Below are 20,870 nucleotides of genomic sequence, written 5' to 3' on the forward strand. Positions count from 1 at the left end.
TCAGGGGCAGTGTCGCTCCCCAGACCCCTCACCTTTGCTCACACAAGCCTTAGCAGCTCTGCAGGAGAGACCAGTGCTTTTCAAGTGAGCATGTTTCCTTTATTACACACTTCAGTACTGTGTCTTTCTCTTATTCTTATCTTTGCATGCTCTGATCCTAATTTTCTCCTCAAATTCTCCTCTTATCACACACAGACAGCCTTGTTAGGCCCAGTAGGGCTGTTGCTGTCTGTTCTTTCCTTTGTATTCCTTTGTATTACTTTGTCCTCTTATTCCTATCCTTACTTTCCCTCCGTACAAACCTTAAATGCATCTTCCTTCCAGCCTGGTGGTGGAGGAGTGGGTGGTGGCGGTGAGATGAGGATGGCTGGTGAGGGGCTTCCTGGATGCTCTCACCATAGGAGGACCTGGAGGAGCACCACGACCCATACAGCTGCAGGCACATGACCCCCCCCTGCGCTACGTGGGGGACATGCTGGCATGGGTGCATCAGGCCCTCCCTTCTGAACGTGAGGCGGCCCAATCACTTTTTGCCAAGTGCTCCAATCTAGGTAAGCTGAAGGATAGAGTGTATATTTGTAATTGAATAGCAGGCCTTCAAACCAGCAACTAACACTGACTCTGCCTTCAGATCCAAAGAACAAACAGTACCCTGAATACCAGCCATTATACCATCAACTGACACTGACTCCCTTCAGACCCAACAGAGCAGACAAGGAGTACTGTGGCCAGCGTATCGGAGAGTGTTTGCCGTCCTCCCAGAACCAGAATTGAGCGGACCATTGTGACAGACCAGCGTCGGGAGGGAGGCAAGAAACCCGTCATGTTGTACAAGATAAGCAACCTCCTCAGATTCTATCACAACACTGTTTTGCAGGTACATGGCTTAGCTGGTCAGTTATTCCTGTTTTTTTATCCTTATTTTAAGATGAACATGGCTTGGGTGTAACTCTGTAGCTAGATTTGATATTATTGCCATGTCATTCCTTGCATGCTTGTAAAAAGTTACTAAAAAGGGGGAGTAAGAGCACTGGGTACCTTCTCCTTTGTATCGTTTATTCCTAGGATGAGACAAGATGTTATATGTTGTAGGGGCCGTGTGTCAGCTACCCTGCTTTAATGGGGATATAATAGATAGACTTTAAAATAAGCATTCTTAAGTATACCATTTAATCCTCCCTGTGTTGTTCACTCAGTCACCTCCTGCTCTCCTTCAGTTCTCTTCTACCACTTGTGTCACCATGCTTCCTTTTCAGCATTCTGTTGATATTCAGCTCATGTTTCTGCTTCCTTTTAATGTTCATCTCATCCCTGCAGGTGACTGATGCAGGACTGCTGGTGGCCACTCTTGATGAACTCCACCAGCTAAGCTACAAGATGTTTTTATATCAGCACTGCAGAGTCAAGTGAGAACCACGACATCTTTTGTAACATCACTGTCACTTGAGTAGAGTATAATAACATATGTTGAAGTAACACTATATGAAATATTTAGCCAAAATCTTTGTTGTTGAAAGCTGATTACCATCTGTTGAAGTTGATCCAGAATTTTAATTACTTGAAAGGGTGATCACCACCTCTTGTTACAACTGAGCCAGAATCTTAGTCATTTGAAGGGTTATCACTCTCTTGTCAAAACTGAGCCAGAATCTTATAGTCATTCAAGTTTGATTACCTGTCTTTTGGTGCCACCAGGTGAGCCACGTGAGTGAGTGAGAGGATAGAGCCGCCAGGAGAGACACTGGCACCCACACCTGGAGTGGCACGCACCCTGAGTCTGCTCACTGAGGTGGTTACTGCCACCACTGTGGCTGACGACGCACACCATGATTGTAAGCAGGTGAGGGAGCCATGGATGGAGAGACAGAGGGATGTATGAAGGGTTGATTTCTCTGTTGTTTATTTATTGATCTACTTTCTGCATTTTTCTCTCAAGTGTGAGATCTCAATGCACTTCCACAACTTTTTTGTACTATTTTTTTCATGAGACAATTCAGTTTTTTATTTTTTATTTTATTTATTTATTTTTTTCATAGTTATTTTGCATGTAGTGAAGGAAAAATGCTGCTTCACATGTTTACCAAAGAGACTGGTGTGTAAGACAAGAGGTTATGTGCTTACCGACTGACTGCTTGATTGTCATTTACCAAAGAGCAGCAGCAGCAGCAGCAAGCCTTTATTGCATCAATAGGACCACTTACACTGCAGCATGAGGGAGAATTGTGGAATTGTGGAGGTGAAGGACAAGGAGAAGAGAAAACAGAAAGAGGAAAAGACAGGTTTTGAAATAGATGGCAAATTTAAGTGTTCTATCCATTACCTCATTGTCTTGTATCCTTTGGCAGATTGTGAGTTGTGTGGTGGATCCTCTGATGAATGCGATAAGTGAGAGTGCAACTGGACTGGGTGCAGTGGAGTCTGCTGTGTATCTGCTCAACTGCTTCCACCAGCTGCACACCACTGGGGATAAACTAGAGATGATCCAGGTAAAACATCACCTTTCATTCCTCACCTTCTTATGAATAACTTGATGACAGTTTACCTTGTGAATATCTCAGTGACTTCATGAAGTGACTGCCTGCCTTATTGTGATCCTTTTATGCATGTTACTTGTTAGTTTTCAGCTTTGTGTAGTAAAATGTTATGTTTCATGGTGACATACACATATGTTGAAAACTATACCACATGTAGGTCTGATGGCTTCTTGCAGCTTCCCTTATATTCTTATTCCATTGCTGCTTTTAAAGCTCTACTCAAGTTCTCTCCCCAGCTTTCCTCATCTAATACAGAAGATGTGTCTTTCCCCTCCAGGGACAGATTGACGCCCAGCTGGACACACTGAGCCAGGAGCAGATCAATGGGGTGTGTGTGTCATAGCATGGGAGTGGCCACCATGTACCCACTGATCACCAACCCTCCCACCACACCTCTCTCCCAGCACCCATCGTGTCAGCCTTTGGCCATACAGGCATTCATGGTAACACTCTCTGCATGTTAATATTGACTATAGGCAGCATGGCTAACCTGGGCAGAATGGTTCCTCCCTATCTGATGTCATGCTGTACTTTAACTTATGCTCTTTCCCATTGAGCACATTCACCATAAAGCATTGAATTCACCCATAGTTGCTGGTCTGACTATAGCTGTATGCTGCACTTATGAAAATTACCACTTATGGAGTATTTTTGTTCATACATTAAATCTTACCATTCTCAAAACTATACATAAATGCTACACTTCTAAAGTTGGTTTTTGCTTGTAAGTTGTCTGTAGAAATTTGTATTCTAATTTTTTAACATTGTAATCCAAATTTCTATAACTGCATACTTTTAGTCATATAGAAATATACTTTTTTTCAGGTGTTATGATATATTTATAAGTAATAATTATAAAAGTGTCATGTAACAAAGTATGTTTGCCTTTCTTGTGTTGTTCATAAGAGTATAAGGAAATATTAAACACATTCACTTAACTTAAGAGTGAACAGCAGCACACCTTGAAGACTTCACATCCCTAAAATACATATGCTCCTCATCCTAGACCAAGCTGAATGGGTTCCTGGCTGCCCCTGACCATCTCATGCTGCCCCACACCAGGCTGCTGCTCTCCTCCTCCTTCAGACGGTCCCTGCAACAGTGCACAGCAGAGGCAGTGTGCACAGTTTACAAGCAGCTGCATGATATAGTCCATAACCCAACCCATGGCTACACAGACCCCAGTTCCCTCCTGCCCAGTGACCCTGAGACTGTGAAAACCCTCCTCTCCTAGCAGGAATGCTCTTGGCTGGGTCACTGTTGTTGATTTGTTGAAGGTTTTGTCCTGTGAGTGGTAGAGTGACAGAATGCATTTTGTGTGTGTGTGTGTGTGTGCGTGTGTGTGTGTAATAATAATAATAATAATAATAATAATAAACGGTTTATTATTTAGGCAGTTGACAAACTGAAAATGTACATAGGGGATGGGGAAAAACTTAACATTAATCCTAAAGGTAAGTCTAATCTAGGAGGGAAATACTATTGATTGATGGCTCGCACCATGGTGGGAATCGCACTGAGTCTGTACCGGTCCGTGTGCGGCGCCTTCAGGGGCGTTATTCTGTTGTGGTGTCTGGTGGTACGGACCGGGCGAGGCGCGTCAGGCGGCAGCATGTTTCTGAGACGCGGATGATGCAGTAGTCCCCTCCCAAACTTCTCCAGAGCCTCTCGGTGCCTGGTGGATATTCTGGACAGACTCAGGGTGGTCAGGGCTTCTTCATAGGTGGTGTATGCAGGGCCAAGGATGACCCTGCACGCCCTTTTCTGCACACTCTCTAGCTGTATCTGTTGAGTGTGTGTGAGGGAGGAGGACCACGCTGGGGAGGCGTACATGAGTTTGGGGAGGATGAAGGCAAGGTACACCCCCCTTAACTCATCTGTCGGCGTCCCCAGCGACCTGAGTCTGCGCAGCATGTACAGCCTGTAGGTAGCTGATCTCACGGTGTTGGCGACATGCTGCTTCCAGGTCAGCTGGTCGTCCACCGTGACTCCGAGAAGCTTGGCACATTGGACCACCTGGAGGGGGTGAGGGTCCACTGTGAGCCGGGGAGGGTGTGTGTGTGTGTGTGTGTGTGTGTGTGTGTGTGTGTGTGTGTGTGGTGAGAGTAACATTAGTTGGGTCAGTTTTTGGTCTTGTTCTTGAATATATTTCTTCTTCTACTTGATGTAGTTTAAAGATATGTTGGTTTAGATTTTGATAGATTTTATTGTGAAATCTCTTATATATATGTGTATGTCTATTTCTGTTTGTTTGATGGCAGTTCCATTGGGAGTATTTATATGAAATGTTTACACAACCTATTTGCTTTGCTTTGACTTGTTTCTTTCTGTTAAGATTATCAATAAAAGTTAACCATTTATGAAGTTTGTATCTATGATGCACTGCAAGTTATCAAAGAGAAACTGTTGAGAGAAACTTCCTGAATTAGTGTTAATAAATACTTGCATAGTTAAGAGTGAATGTGAAGTATTATTATCATTAAAACCCACACATTGTATTACTGAAGCTAAGGAAGAATGGGAAGGTTGTGTTGCATGTTAAGTATGGTTTATGGTGATGGAAGTATGAGTACTGGTGGACACTAGACTGAGGTATAAGTCTTTAAAGAGGGTAACTCAAGCAATTTTGGGCAAAACTATCACTTTCTGTGATACTCCATTTTTGGAGATCATGATGTGTGTGCACTGCCTTGGTGCAATATTCTAACTCAGGCAAGAGGTTTTAAGCCCTTTAATGTGGATGGCAACACAAGGATGGGAGTGAGACTGTGAAGTGTGAAGTGTGAAGTGTGAAGGCAAGGATGGTGTACCGTGTGGAAATGACGTGAAGAATGACTGAGAATGCAAGGAATGCAAGAAAAGGCATGAAGTCTGGATGCGTGAATGTGCAAGGATAGGGCATTGGGAAATTTGAGGATGTGTGTAAGGAACTGAATGAATGGCATTTCAACATAGTCAGAATGACCGAGACACACTTGAAAGATGATGTGAAATTGGATGGTAGTAAGTATGTGATGATTGGAAAGGGACAGAAAGTTCAAGATAGGGTAGGAGGAGGAGTAACCTTTTTTTTTTTTTGTATAGGAAGGAAAAGAACTTCAGAATAGAAAAGTTAGATATAGGAAACTGTGCCATGAGTGAGGAAATTTTAGCAGCAAAGGCAGAGTGCACAGGAGAGCATGGGAAGTGTGAAACACTGGTGGTGATTGTGGTGTGCATGACAGTTGACGGGGAGAGAGCAGCAAGAGAGAACAGCAGGAAGTATGGAATATTGAGGAAGATCATAAGAAAGTGAAAGGAGAGAGTAATGATTATGGGAGACATGAATACACACGTAGGTATTTTAGGTGAGCGGATGCATGAGAATGGTGAGAGATGCTTGATGAGTTTGTGAATGACATGGATGTGGAAGGAAGGAAGTGGAAAAGTGAGACAGAGTAGTGAAACTTGTGGGACTGAGTGAATAGAAGAATAAAATGGAACAAAAGAATATTCAGAGTGGTAAAAAGAGAAAGAGGCCCCAATGTATGAAAAGTGGTATAAGGGAAGCCTGGGTGATGATTTCTTCCGAGCTAGGGCACAGTGTATTGTGTGAATGCAAGGTGTTAAAGATGGTCTGAGTTCTGCAGCAAAGTATACCGGATGTGTGACATTGAAGAGGATGAGACGGTGGAGCATATGGTGCTGGAGTGTGTGAAGTATGCCAGAGACAGAAATGAGATGATGCAGGTGGTGTACATTCATGAAAAGTTTAAGGGCGAAACACCATGTTTCGAAAACTGGGGAGACCTCTAGTCTAACCTAACTTACCTACTCTAACTGGGGTGCTTCGCCTTGCCAGTTACGTCAGGCTAGGCTAGGTTAGATTAGCCTGGTTAGGTTAGATTGGTTTAGTTTAGATTAATTTCATTGGGTCAGAGAAGGTGGTGATTTGTGACTGCCGACTGGCGGCCACGGGCGAGCCCTCGAGGGGAGGGGGGGTACATTGCGAGTGAATGTTACTGCTGCTATTTGTGAAGATGGAACTATTTTCTTTCTGGTGGACTTCAGTCTGTTTTGTATTAATCTACTTTTTGTTTTTATTGCAAATCATGAGTCTTTGAAGGGATGGGGCATCAGGGGTAAAAAAATAAAAAAATCTAATGATTTGCTGGAAAAGCATGCAGAGTAATTCAAAATAGGCCAAAAACTACCAGAAAAGAAATAGATAACACCATGGTTTAGAAGCTACAGGACATTTTGATATGAATGTGGTACAAGTGGTAAGTGGGGGGAGTGAGGGGAGGAGAGGGTAGCAGTGGTGGGTGTTGGTATCATCATGATGTTACTTGATTACACAACAAGGTTATAAAGATATAACTGAATTCAATAATGCAGTGTCTTGCTATAGCAAATAATAACTAAAATATAACGAATGTCACACTTGCCACTGATGTGCATGCATATTTAAATGTCCTGTAACTTCTGAACCATGGCATTAAAAACATTTCACCATAGAATATTCCCAATTAAAAATGACTTGATCTTTCATTTCTTAGAATATATGACTTTCCTCCCAGGACACTATATGTATATATATTTTTATTGGACTGACAAAGAAGAGCATTATTTTTTTTCATTTGGTTCTCCAGGTTAGCGGCACAACCAGCATGCCCGACTCAGCCACTTTGCTGAAAGCCACCAGAAGATTGTGTGAGCATGGTGGTGGTGATGCCAGACCTGCTGCCACTGTCAAGAATGGTGAAACTAAAGAAAAATCAATTAAATCTCAGAATCTGGAAACCCAGATAGAAGACCATAAGCCACTTCAGGGGACAGAGGGAAAGAAGACTGGAGAGTCTGACTCACATGTCTTAAAACATGAGTCCAGTGTAAAAGAGAAAGCTGCTGCAGAGAAACAAGACAAGAAGACATCTAGCCACAAGAAACTACATGATCTTTCATCTTTGGCTAGTGTGAGAACACATATGTTTACATAGATTGTGGTGATATACCTTTCAGAACTGACATTAAAGCCTCTTGTTGATTTTGATTAGATTGAATACATTGCATTTATTCATCTCTTTATCTACCATCTACTGCCTAGCGTCCTCAGGGAATGGCCTAAGGAGGTGGTCATGATGAGAAAGTTTCCATTTCTATGAATCCAAACATTTATTTCCTTGCCTGCTCACTCACTCTTCTTATCCTTGCACTACTTTTGCATGCACTCCTTTACCTCCTTCCATCTTCCAAGTGGCTTCCATCTCCTACTGTGAGCTTAGAATTTTACTTATGTATATACCTCTCTTCTAAAACTTAAATAGTGCCTTATCTTTTTTATTTGGCCAGATTACTTTGGTGCATTTTTTAATTCATTCCACCACTCCATAGTTCGCTCAATTTGCATAAGATTTCATGCTGCATCATTCAAAAAAGGTTTTTTATTCTCCTCTCAGATGGGTAATTTCTACATCATCCACTTGTGGTTGCTGCACCATCTTCTACATCTGAATCTGTTATTATAAGTCAATGAGAGTACTATTCCTGAAGTCCTGCTTACAGTAAATTCTGCTAATAGATTTTGCTTGATAAGTTCCACTTTGCATTATGTGGTAATTAGTACATAATAAATACTATACATGCCAGTGCTGGATGGCATTGATAACCTAGTCTCTTGTTATGTTTTCATAATATTCACAAATATAAATATGTATGTTCATGTTTTATTAGTATTGTAGAATGATGGGTGCACCAGGTGGTCATTTTAAATAGTACAAATATCTTTGTATCATATTGAAAGTCCCCTAATCTCCAGACTGACCCCATATTCCTGTGGAGCCTCAAGTGCAGCCGTCACGTCCCAAAGCTCGGAAGAAGACCAAAACTGCAGGAAAAGGCAAATTATCCCCGGTATCAGAGCCTGGCCTTGGTGAGAACTGTACTTGTACCCTCATTACTGTAGGTTTCTTATTACCTAATTGTCATTCATATTGTTAATTTTTGGATGCTGCAATAGTTAACATCTATTTTTAGTCAATGTCTGTTTATGACACAAAACTGGTACAAGTTTAGGTCTAGACACTTAAACATGTGACATTTAAAAAACATGGTGATAAGTAGTGGGTGGTGTTTAGAGACATGTACATTATTCTTTCACCATGGTACAGGTGTGATGTTTATTATAGTTTGTTTAATAGGTTCCTGCCTTACATTTGTTGACAGAAGTAAACAAATAAAAACTACTATCTACAAGTAAGATGCAGTGGATGCTGTGCTTACAAACAAAGAAGTGTTAACATGCTGTACTAGTTCTAAGGAACTTTGAGCTTTCTTGTTTGAAATCATAAAATTGTAGGCTGTAATATAAGATTTGATTAGAACCATTTGTTGTAGTGGTGTGCTGCTATTCTTTTAGTAATAATGACATCTGGGCTCAATTTTTCAGAACCTGAGCTTGTTTTAGCAACCAAAGAAGTGGCTAAAAGTCTTGGTGGGGATGTGAAGGAAACTGAGTCGGAGCTTCTGTCCACCTTGCGCCTCCACTCTTCAGAGACTACCACTGGCACTGCCCCATCTCTCAGGTGTGTTGATGCCTCTTGGCTACATTGATGCCATGATATCTGTTTGTGATTGGATTGATACCATTGCAGTACAGTTTAGTTTCTTTTAGGGCCCAAGGAACTGCTGCAATGCTTGTCTTCTTTTGTTGTGCAGGATTTCATGTTAATGTTCCTGATGCCTTTGTTATGGTAGTAGTAGATTAAAGAAGATAATGTATGAAAATTTCTCTTGTCATTTTGGTGTTTATTTATTATGGAGACTGGTATGCCCAGTTTTGTGCAGTGACATTACTTTTGTTGTTATGCAATTTCTATCCTTTTTAGTTTTATATCATGTGTGTAAGATAACCCCAAATTTCTGTAGTTGCATTCTTATTTAAGCTTGTACCAGTTAGTTAAGATGATACCCATATCAAACTATAAGTGGTATAAGTGAATAATTGCTGGATCTTTCCTGGCAATTCTGTTTCTTGCCTTTATATCTGATCATCTCATTATCATCATCTTCAGTCTCAGCTTAGTAGAGATTGAAGATATAGAATCTTAAACATTCTTCACCTACTTTCAGTTAACGAACCATTGTCTACATTTCTTACATAGATACATATACTACTGAATCTTTTCCTTTGTGCATTATTGTTGTCTTATTTGTGAGGTAGAGAGTGGCAACAGTGTCAAACCATCAGACAGCAACTCTTGTTTTGGCAAAATTATCCTGCCTGCTGAAGCTTTTTGATTCTGACCTACATTTTGGCTGAATGGAGTTATATTCTGGTAGACCAGACTTATAAATGAGCTATTATAGTACTGGTGTTCAGCCAAGAATTGATGTAACCTAAAGACAGCTCTGATGCATGTGTCTCTTTACACTATTTCACTGCAGTGTTAGTGTTCCAACAAACTTAACTCATGATACACTCCAACCCATTAAGACAGATCACTGTAAGTAACAATTTGGAAAAGATGAATTATGCAAATTCATGTTTGGCAAATTTTGTGCAGTTTTTTACTCATTCTTGTACTTTTAGATTTTGTAGTCAACACTATTGTATTCAGTGAATTTCTTCAGTGTATGTACTTATTGCAGAGTACCTTTTTTGATAAAAATACATTTGTGGCAGTTCTTTTATCCTATCTGGTAAATTTCCTTGCCCCACTGACATTAGTGGCTGTGCATAATTTCTCTTGTTGCAGTGAAATTGTTTGTGGGCATGAAGGTGGAGAGAAAGCCACAATCAGGGATGGAGGAAGTGCCACGTCACCTCCCTTCTGGTACCGAGGTCAGGCAAGGGTACCACATTGACCCGAAAGACCAGCCCCGAGCCCGCAAGCCCTGCACTCAGCCTCGGGATTCATCTGTGCCCAGGTTTGTTGAGAGAGGTGTACATTAATGCTATGTGAATTAAGATGGTCTCTTTCTGCTCCCTTCTTTTGATGATTTCAGTATATGCTGTATTTCATGACTTGATCCACTGAAAAGGATGCTCATAATTAGTCTGTGTCCTAAGGGACACATATGTCCCTTAAAATCTCATATCTCCCATAAAAAAAAAAGTTTGTGGTCTTTTGACTTGAAGTTTTGGATTAAGTTTTTAATGATTATCCTTATTTTGTTTCCAAGGAGCAAGGAAACATGGACCTTCTCTGTGTCTTTACTGAAACATTACTGGTGCAAGGTTTTGGTGGGCCTATTCCATGTAGCTGCCTTGTGCTGCCCAACATGTTGTACGTCATACATTTTAGATAAACTGCTGTTATTTTCCAGGTCACAGTATTTTCTCTACACCACACTCTATGTGCAGGGCTCATGTTGATCTCTTTGGAGGTCAACCTTTGGGGATATTTAAGAAAAGGGAAGAAGATCCCCATGGACCTGCTGCTCCAATATCAGTGTTGCCCACATGGGAGAGATTGTACCTACATGAGCTGGAGCAGAGTATGCAGCATCCGCCTAGTAATGCCTTTGTGGAGATGATACAGTGGACTTAGCAAGGCAAGCTGTGGACCTTCCCCATTGATAATGAAGCAGGTATAGTTATTTCAACACTAACTACCTTAAGTAAAGTATATAGTTATACAAATTATTCAAGAAAATGCTCTTTTAATTAGTGTGTCATTTGGCAGTTTTCTGTTGTTGTATTTTTTTGTTCATATTAACAACCAAACATAAATAATTTCTCAATGCCTTCTCCTTCCATCTCAGCAGGTTTGGTGGAGGAAATGAAAGTGGGATTCCATGAGCATGTCTTCCTTGAGAGACACTTGGAAGGATGGTGCCCAAAATGTGGCCCCATCAGACACTTCATGGAGCTGGTTTGCACTGGACTCTCAAAGAATCCTCATCTAACTGTGGAGCGAAAACAAGGACATATTGAATGGTACAAGAACTACTTCAACCAAAAAGAGAATTTGCTTAAAGAGTTGGGAGCTATAGAGGTTTCATAATTACAATTGGACAATGCTGAGTATTTCAAGGCAAGTTGCCATTCATGTTTCTCTTGTAGAATTTTATTATTGTAAATTTCAGGTTTTATGCACAATGGATGCATGCAGTATTTGCTGGTGGATTAGATACACCTCCACATCACACCCATATTTTATAAGGAGATTTTGAAAAAGAGAAAATTTATTGTGTTTTGAGAGGGGGAGGGCGGGGGAATTCATCATCTGACACAAATGATTGCTTTGCCACAACAGAACCAAGTCTTTGATAAATAGTGTTCAGCGGACTACTTCTGAACACAGATCACCCCATATCCCCTTAACCATATTTCACTACCTCTTCTGTGTTCTGTATTAGATGCAGGGTATTTTTTATTTATTTTTTCCCATCTAATCCACTAGAAAATACAGCAGATGCCTGAAGACCTTGTAAATAATCAGAATATTTGATATATTGTTGTTTTCATTTCCCTACCATTCCTTGCCCTTTTCTTTCTTTAATCACCTTTTATAGGCCTTTGCAGCACATAGAGGATGACTCTTAATAAAAACAGAGTAAAACAATTAATTAACAAGATTGCCTATAACAAGATAAAGAAATTAAGTTAAACCCAAGTAATACTTACTCCCAATAATAGACAAATTCTTGGTTTGGGCTAGTAGTGTCGGAAATAGATTGATAGAGATATGCAGGGATGAAAGGAGAGACAATCGACACATGGTCCTCACACTAAGCTGGTAATTATTATATGCTGTTGACACATTGATTGGTCGCTGACTGGTAACAGAACAAGTTCTGAGCTCTTTCTGTAGGGGAATGGCTGGCTGGGTGACCAGCAGATGACTGTAGGTGAATAGGTGAATGACACACGCACACACACACACACACATCAAAGGCATATTTTTTGGGCCAGGTACTTACCTTGACTATGAAACTGTCATCAGTAAAACAAATCACATTGTTTCCACCTATTGAAACTAAGCACAGGTTTATATCTTCATAGGAGTTCAGAATCAGTCTTGGTGAAATTTAAGGATGGCTTTGTTATTGGATGTTATTGGATGTTAAGGATGGCTTTGTTATATATATATATATATATATATATATATATATATATATATATATATATATATATATATATATATATATATATATATATATATATATATATATATATATATATATATATATATATGTAAGGCAGATGAGTGTAGATGAACAGCTCAGTGTGACATGTCATTAACATTCTTGTAGTTATGCATGTTTGATACTGATCAAATAATTTTTTTGAATTGTTTCCCCAAAAATATGCTGCCTCTTACAAGATACAGCATCTTGAAAGGCGTGGATAGAAGAATTAGGTAGCCTGATGGTAAGAGAGAACAAGGTTTGTGAAAGGGAATATTAATTAAATTAGATAAAAAAATTTGAAATTTTGCTGAATGCAAAGAGATGATAAGTGGAGGTGGCTGTGGCAAGGTGCTTCAGCAAGTAAACATGAGGAAAGAAGAGGAAGTGATGAAAACTATTCTTAGTTTTCAAGAACTGGAAAACAGTGAAAATGGATGGAACTAGTGTTGAGGCATTAGACTATGAAAGAAAAATTATTATTGAATGGATGTTCAAGATGTGGAATATCAAATTACCATGAAAGATATTATTATCATTATTACTATTATTACCATTATTATCATTATTATTATTATTATTATTATTATTATTATTATTATTATTATTATTATTACTGGTAGAAATAGTAGTAGTAGTAGTGGTAGTAGTAATACTAGCAACAGTAGTAGTGTTATCTTTGTTGTAGTTACTATCATTATTAACATTCTCTCTCTCTCTCTCTCTCTCTCTCTCTCTGGACCCAACATCAGTTTCTCCTTTTCCTCTTTGTGCTTACCACGTCTACCTCTCTCCCCCACAGCCTCCTCAGACAGCGGAGATCTTGCGTGAAAGTTGCTTAAGTGTTGGGGTTGTAAGAGTGAAGTGGTGGTGGTGCTGGTGGTGGTAGTGATAATGAGAGTAGTTACGGTGAGGGGATAGCAGTAGTGACAGTGGTTGCAGTGATGACGTAAAAGTATTCACATCAGCCATCTATGTTCATTAACAAGAAAGGAGATAGAAAGATGGAGAGATACTCGTTGTTTTCAAATAGACCACTAGTACATCAGTGGAATGTGCTGGGAGATACAAGTAATGGTGTGCACAGCCCATTCATATAAATCTAAAGAAAAACTAATAATTTGATGATAAAAGATGGGCTACTACGAACACATTGGCGTCACAATGCAAATAGATAAATACATTCACTGTACATAGTACTGCTATGTTCAATGTAAAAGTAACAGCAGCAACTGGCGTGGTAGTAGTAGTCGCGGAAATGCATGGCTGTCATGGAATAGGTTGGGATAATTATCAGTCATATGTTGATGTAAAAGTCAATGATTTACCCAGATTTCATCTGATGAAATATTGCAAAGTCATTGCTAAAGGTAAAGCAACACATGCAAGGAGTAACGATGTGTTGCACCACGTACTCCAAGGAAACCATCGAAAATAATTTACAGAATCTTGCATCATTTTATCAGGTTTACTTGAACTAAATACTGAAAAGTCACACGTAATAATACACCTTTAATGCCAATAAGAGAGAGAGAGAGAGAGAGAGAGAGAGAGAGAGAGAGAGAGAGAGAGAGATTCTCTTTCACTACTATTCCCACAACCTCCACCGTCACCTCTTCCTCCTCCTGATTTCCACATTCATGACAGCAACTGTTCTCGTGATTTTATTTAGTCACATTTAGTGTTAAGAATTGCGGGGAGGAGTCTAGAGGGAGCACCTGGAGTTCTAAAGGAGCTAAAGAAACCTGATGGTCTACCTGGTCGCTGGCGGCAGTCAGTCGTGTGCCAGCCGTGACTGGAAGTGGAGTGCATGTTTACTGGTGCGTTCTTCTCTCTCTCTCTCTCTCTCTCTCTCTCTCTCTTGTGTTATATAATAGTGCATTTCCATAATTTTACGTATATTTGATTTTGTTTATGATGCAAATTAACTTTGGTATTCTAAGCTCTTGCCACTTCTCAGCTTGTGGCAGTTTTCTTCATTCTGTGTCTGTGTGTCATTGCATGCTGACGCTTCGCATGGTGACTTTCCAGTAGTCAATGTCATTGAAGTTGTTGTTTCCGCTTCCTCCTGAGTGCAGCTGTGTTTCTGTGTTTTCAAGTCGGGCACTGTTTGGCGAGCCTTCCACCTCCCCCGTCTTCGTTGTTGGCGCTTCCACTCAGGTAACCTGTAGTGTCACTTTGATCTTTGCTTTTGTTCTCAGTTGTATTTGCAAATTCGTCTGAGTTCTTTTGAAGTAACTTGTTAATTTACAGCACTGGGTTTTCGAGATGAGTTTAAAGATTAGTGTCAGGTACATTTAAAAAGGAAAATAAGTGTAAGAATTATAACTTTACCACACATAATGTTAACCACCAGAAATAAACACTAAACCTAGTAACTTAAAAAAAAAAAAGTGGCTCAAACGCAAAGGATTATTGGATATGAAAGAAAAAAAAAATTAGTGTATGCCCTAGAAAAAAAAGTTATATGAAGACGAATAATATTGTGCGTTTGTTTCAGGATAGGAAGAAGTTTAAGCATGCGGAATTAGTCATGTAGAAAGTAACTTGAGTTAGTGCAGCGTGCTCCTATAGCTGAGATCCCAAAGTTAATGCTTGCGTTGATAATATGCCTGCTCTTGGTGAACGTGAATCTGATCTGGTCATGGTATCATTATGACAGCGGTACTCAATGTCATCCTTGTGTGAACGTCTAGTCCAGACTTTTCTAACATACAAATCACCACAACACATTGCAAAAATGTATTATCTTCTGCTTAACGAATCGAAAACTGCTCTTAGTATGACACCTTGATGACTCTCTCTCTCTCTCTCTCTCTCTCTCCATGAGGTATCGTTGACTTGATCAAGATGAAATTTTCGCTATTCCTTGAATATCTGGGGCAGTAGTACAATAACCTCAGGTTGTCTCCTGTCTTTTCAAGACGTGTGGATAGATTCACCAGAACGTCTTTCTTATTTACTGAACTTGTACAAACATAGAATTCCCCTGACAAAATGTACTTAATTATACTTCGGTGACACTATATATATATATATATATATATATATATATATATATATATATATATATATATATATATATATATATATATATATATATATATATATATATATATATATATATATATATATATATATATATATATATATATATATATATATATATATATATATATATATATATATATATATATATATATATATATATATATATATATATATATATATATATATATATATATATATATATATATATATATATATATATATATATATATATATATATATATATATATATATATAAAACAATGAACTATCCACATGTTCTTAGAATCCAAGCCTGGTAATATCTTTCGACGTGTGAAAAAAAAAAATAAATAAATAAAATAGCATTAAAAGTTTTAGCTGAGATGCATTTTGAAGAAAAGGTGTATATTTTGTTTGGTACCAGTTATGCATATAAGATATTGAATAAATAAATAATTATTACTGATCATAATTCGAATTAATAGAGGTAGACCCCCACCTGCGGGCTGGTGCTCGCTTTGTGTATTATATGTATATTCATGTATATTTTGTGCTATATGTATATATTTAAAAATGTACTATAATGCTCAATAAAGCTTTAATAATAATAAGTAGAGCTTTAATAATAATAAGTGATGCGAGCAGCAGCATCCATGTCACAACCAGCGTCACGCACTTCATGAGTCATCCTATGACGTGCGACACTACCATCCGCGGGCTACTTTTGCCTGGTGAGGCCGACGTTCAGTTTACTGTCCGCCTTACTATCAACCTTCCCCTTCATTATCACTGATTATTATTGCTAATATATCTCAACCAATGCAAGACAACTCTAATTTCCAGTTCAGTTTTGCTAGTTCAATCACACTCGTAGAAGCTTATGCTTTAGTGAATGTGTTCATTTGTGATGAGATAGGGTTGAGAGCTTGAATATATATATATATATATATATATATATATATATATATATATATATATATATATATATATATATATATATATATATATATATATATATATATATATATATATATATATATATATATATATATATATATATATATATATATATATATATATATATATATATATATATATATATATATATATATATATATATATATATATATATATATATATATATATATATATATATATATATATATATATATATATATATAGACTTCCAAGTTTAGATTACAGTATGAGATCCAGAACAATCATAAGTAGAGTGCAGTAATACCAAGGCAGCTTGCCACCTTGACGGGAACAAGGGAAGACTCGTGTAGCGAACCTTTTCCCTCCTTAGCGTCGTCCGCCTGCTGCTGTTTCCTACCAGCTGCTCTCATCCTCTTGCTTTCTCGCCATGACCCCATTGACCCTCCCTCGGGCCTCCTCCCCATCAGGAACTAACATTTGAAGAGAGATTACGAGTATTTATCCCCTCCTAACCTATCATTTTTAGTCAGCAGTCAGTCAGTCAGTCAGTCAAATAGCCATTCAGTGAATGCGTGAGTTTGTGGATATTAATTCATTCCCTTAGCAAGTATTTTTCATTCATTCATTCAGTCAGACAGACAATAAACCATCACTCACTCGCTCACTCAAACACCCAGTCACTCAATTTTCCTGCTCATCTGTGTTCTCTTCTGTTTTTCACCACATTTCATCTCTTCCCTCCTCCCTCATACCCTCTTACCCTCTCACCACCCCCTCATGCCCTCAGGTACTGTGCGAGAGGGTGGAGGGGAGCCTGAATACAGAAGAGGTACTCACTGGTCTCAGGATAAACTCCCCCACAGGCATCCCAGAGTGTGGAGCTGATGCCCTTCGGTCCACCCTATGCTCCACCAGCTTCAGGAGTCAGTGTGGCATAGATAGATGTGGATGACTGTGGTGTCTTGTCTTGTGTGGAGTTACAAGGTTGGTGTATGGATGGGTAAGTGAAGTAGAGATAAGATTTTAATTAGTGGTTTTGTAAGGTTGGGTAGGAGTGCTGTTCGTCTCCATCAAGGGCTAAGGTGTTGTGTGCTGAGTGAATGAGGCTGAAAATTGTGTGTTTTGGTATATTTAGGAGATAAGATTTTAATTAGTGGTTTTGTAAGGTTGGGTAGGAGTGCTTCTTGTCTCCATCAAGGGCTAAGGTGTTGCGTGCTGAGTGAGTGTTTAAATATATTTGTAGGAGATAATATTTTAGTGGTTCTTTTCCCCAACAAGGGTTAACACATTGAAAGATTGTTGTGGGTGAGAGTAACAGTGAAAGTTGTGTGCCTTGTCTTGGTACATGTAAGAGATAAGCTTATAATAAGTGTATTTGTAAGGTTAAGACAGTAGTGTTTCTCTTCCCCAACAAAGGTTAAGGTGTTGAAAGAGTGTTGTGAGTGTGAGGTGAGTGTGAAAGCTGTGTGCCTTGCCTTGCTATGCGTTTGTATATTTCTCATAGCACTTCCCTGCCAGACCACTTGTGTGTGTGTGTGTGTGTGTGTGTGTGTGTGTGTGTGTGTGTGTTATATATAAAATGTAAATAAATAACTACATTTCTCGACTGATGGGAGAAACACATTTTTAAAAGGCTCTATTCAAAGTAGCACAGGTTTTTAAGGATGTTTTTATGGTTTTAGTGACAAATTAACAACATTCCTACATTACTGTCAGGAGAAACACTCACAAAAACCTCTGCTAATCATCTTTGTGGCCTTAGAAATCAATCGTGTGAGAGAGAGAGAGAGAGAGAGAGAGAGAGAGAGAGAGAGAGAGAGAGAGAGAGAGAGAGAGAGAGAGAGAGCTAAACCAATTCAACTTGATATGAGAGAAAATCTAATTATCTTCCATTCCCACAGAACCGTCACCCCAAACAATGAGTGGTGGAGGGTGCGTTCTGCGTTGACAGCCAGCATGAGCGGTGACAGGAGGTGTGTGAGGCACATGACAGCTTTAGTGACAAGTTCATGCAGGCAGTGGTGCAATATTATTCCCTCAACACTCTCATTCACTTTGAGGGCTTGGAAACCACAGTGCCTTCAGATTTGTGGAGAAGTGTGTGTGTGTGTGTGTGTGTGTGTTTTTGATAGTTATATTAGTTGTTTAAATCATGCTGGGCTAATATCTATCCCTCTATCAATGTGCGTGTGTGTGTGTGTGTGTGTGTGTGTGTGTGTGTGTGTGTGTTTACCTATTGCACGAGACAGGGGAAGAGGGAAGAGGAGGAGAGAAGAGAGGTGCTTGGGAGATGAAAATGTATGTGTGTATGTATGTATGAATATTTTCCCTATCATACACAAAAACACCCTTGAAATCCTTTATATAATTTGCCATAGAACACACTTACTCTCTCCCACGTGTCCACTCCCTCTCTCCCACCCTCTCACCTCCCACACACCTGTACACCCCGTCCTGCAGCCTCAATGCACTCACCCCTTCTTTTCCAGCCATGGGTGCCTTGCCTCCTCGCACCACCACCACAAGCACCACCACTCCTGCCATCACCTACAAGGGGGAGACTGTGATGTGGCTGCAGGTGGATAGGTGAGGCATTGTTCTGGTGTTGGTGTGAGGTGTTGCATTACCTTGAAATCCACAGGCCTTCCACATCCTTCCCACTGGTCTGCTTGTCCTGTCCTCCTCCACACAGCATCCACAGGCCTTCCACATCCTTCCCACTGGTCTGCTTGTCCTGTCCTCCTCCACACAGCATCCACAGGCCTTCCACATCCTTCCCACTGGTCTGCTTGTCCTGTCCTCCTCCACACAGCATCCACAGGCCTTCCACAGCCTTCCCACTGGTCTGCTTGTCCTGTCCTCCTCCACACAGCATCCACAGGCCTTCCACAGCCTTCCCACTGGTCTCCTTGTCCTGTCCTCCTCCACACACCATCCACAGGCCTAACCTAACCAACCTAACCTAACGTAACCTAGCCTAACCTAACTTAACCTAACTTAACCTAACCTAACCTTACACCCACAGGTTCGGAGGCCTCCAGAGAGCTGCCCAGAGTGAAGCTTGTGGTATAGAGGGACAGCTGCTGATTATCAAGCTTATGGAGTGGCTGGAAGAAAGTGGGAGGAGCCTGCAGGAAGTGGTGGAGGTACAGTACTTGGAGAAAATCCCTTCACCATGACGACTGGGTGTCTGCTGTACAGGCCACCAACCAATGGTGAGAGAGGGAGGGAGACTGGCTAATGGTGGATGAGAGAGAGAGAGAGAGAGAGAGAGAGAGAGAGAGAGAGAGAGAGAGAGAGAGAGAGAGAGAGAGAGAGAGAGAGAGAGAGAGAGAGAGAGAGTCTTGATAAATAATATTGGGCACAGGCTTCACCACTGGGTCGACTGTGAGGGCCGCGTTCTTCTGCTAGGGAAGTATTGGTTGGTTGGTGGCCGCGGCTGTTCACACACTCACTCTTGCTGTGGCTGGCATGCTGTTCTGTCCTCTCTTGTTCCAGGAATTGCTGTCTGAGGTGTGTGTGTGTGTATGTGTGTGTGTGTGTGCGTAGAAGCCACCATCATCAACCACAGCAGGTGATAATGATGGTTCCTGCTTTCATCGTCATTGGGGCTAGCCAGACCAACCTGGGGCTGTACTGGGGTGACACTGTATGCCTCAGGTGTATCTGGAAGGCTGGGATAGTGAGAAGGTAACAATTAAAAAGGACTAGTGTACACTTAAACCATTACAAACACTATGTAATGCTGGTATACACACACAAACACTGGTATACACTTACAGACATATATAAACACTTGCTAAGGTTTGTATACTCTTAGAAACACACATAAACTCTTAATAAGTCTAGTATACACACAAACTTGTATACAAACACTAGTATATATTTAGAGACACATCCAAATCTTTGCTAAGTCTGATATAAGCACACAAACTCATAAGAGATGCTGGTATATGCTTGGAAATCTATACACACATTAGGTAAGACTAGTATACACAAATCTATACATATATTAGGAATTTATTGAATGATTGAGATGATAAGTACTCTCTCTCTCTCTCTCTCTCTCTCTCTCTCTCTCTCTCTCTCTCTCTCTCTCTCTCTCTCTCTCTCTCTCTCTCTCTCTCTCTCTCTCTCTCTCTCTCTCTCTCTCTTTCTCTTTCTCTCTCTCATATCCTTTGTCTATCTCAAATTTTCTCTTTTAATCTCTCCCTCTCTGTCTGTCTGTCTCTCTGTCTGTCTGTCTGTCTGTCC

General features: G+C 40.0%; 1 protein-coding gene and 2 long non-coding RNA genes across 5 annotated transcripts in view; 1 reads left to right on the plus strand and 2 right to left on the minus strand.

Moving 5' to 3' along the window:
- Window positions 1-363: 363 nt before the first annotated feature.
- On the plus strand, window positions 364-2,877 carry LOC135099139 (conserved oligomeric Golgi complex subunit 6-like). Its single transcript, XM_064001567.1, has 7 exons — window positions 364-370; window positions 402-551; window positions 699-877; window positions 1,318-1,406; window positions 1,720-1,840; window positions 2,346-2,486; window positions 2,812-2,877. Exons 1-7 carry the CDS (start codon window positions 364-366, stop codon window positions 2,875-2,877), a joined length of 753 nt encoding a protein of 250 aa, XP_063857637.1.
- Window positions 2,878-3,960: 1,083 nt separating this feature from the next.
- Window positions 3,961-20,870, minus strand: part of LOC135099136 (uncharacterized) — a 49,830-nt gene continuing 32,920 nt past the window's right edge. Inside the window, exon 4 of the long non-coding RNA XR_010267703.1 lies at window positions 3,961-4,550. This is a non-coding gene — a long non-coding RNA (uncharacterized LOC135099136). The remainder of the gene's footprint in view (window positions 4,551-20,870) is intronic.
- LOC135099138 (uncharacterized) lies at window positions 11,158-14,525 on the minus strand. 3 transcript variants are annotated; one of them, XR_010267709.1, is made up of 3 exons: window positions 14,405-14,510; window positions 12,145-12,343; window positions 11,158-11,423 (listed from the first exon to the last, which is right to left on the minus strand). It is a non-coding gene; the product is annotated as an uncharacterized LOC135099138 (long non-coding RNA). The 3 variants fall into 3 exon arrangements; XR_010267708.1 differs by lacking the exon at window positions 14,405-14,510 and adding an exon at window positions 13,426-14,177; XR_010267710.1 differs by lacking the exon at window positions 12,145-12,343 and having other exon boundaries at window positions 14,405-14,525.

Source organism: Scylla paramamosain, unplaced genomic scaffold (genome assembly GCF_035594125.1).
Source record: "Scylla paramamosain isolate STU-SP2022 unplaced genomic scaffold, ASM3559412v1 Contig106, whole genome shotgun sequence".
NCBI lineage: Eukaryota > Metazoa > Arthropoda > Malacostraca > Decapoda > Portunidae > Scylla > Scylla paramamosain.

What these genes read in the sequence shown, in the direction of transcription:
- LOC135099139 (XM_064001567.1), top strand. An exon ending in TGCCAAGTGCTCCAATCTAG is followed by an intron (nt 552 to 698) that starts GTAAGCTGAAGG and finishes GACTCCCTTCAG; the next exon opens with ACCCAACAGAGCAGACAAGG. An exon ending in ATCACAACACTGTTTTGCAG is followed by an intron (nt 878 to 1,317) that starts GTACATGGCTTA and finishes TCATCCCTGCAG; the next exon opens with GTGACTGATGCAGGACTGCT.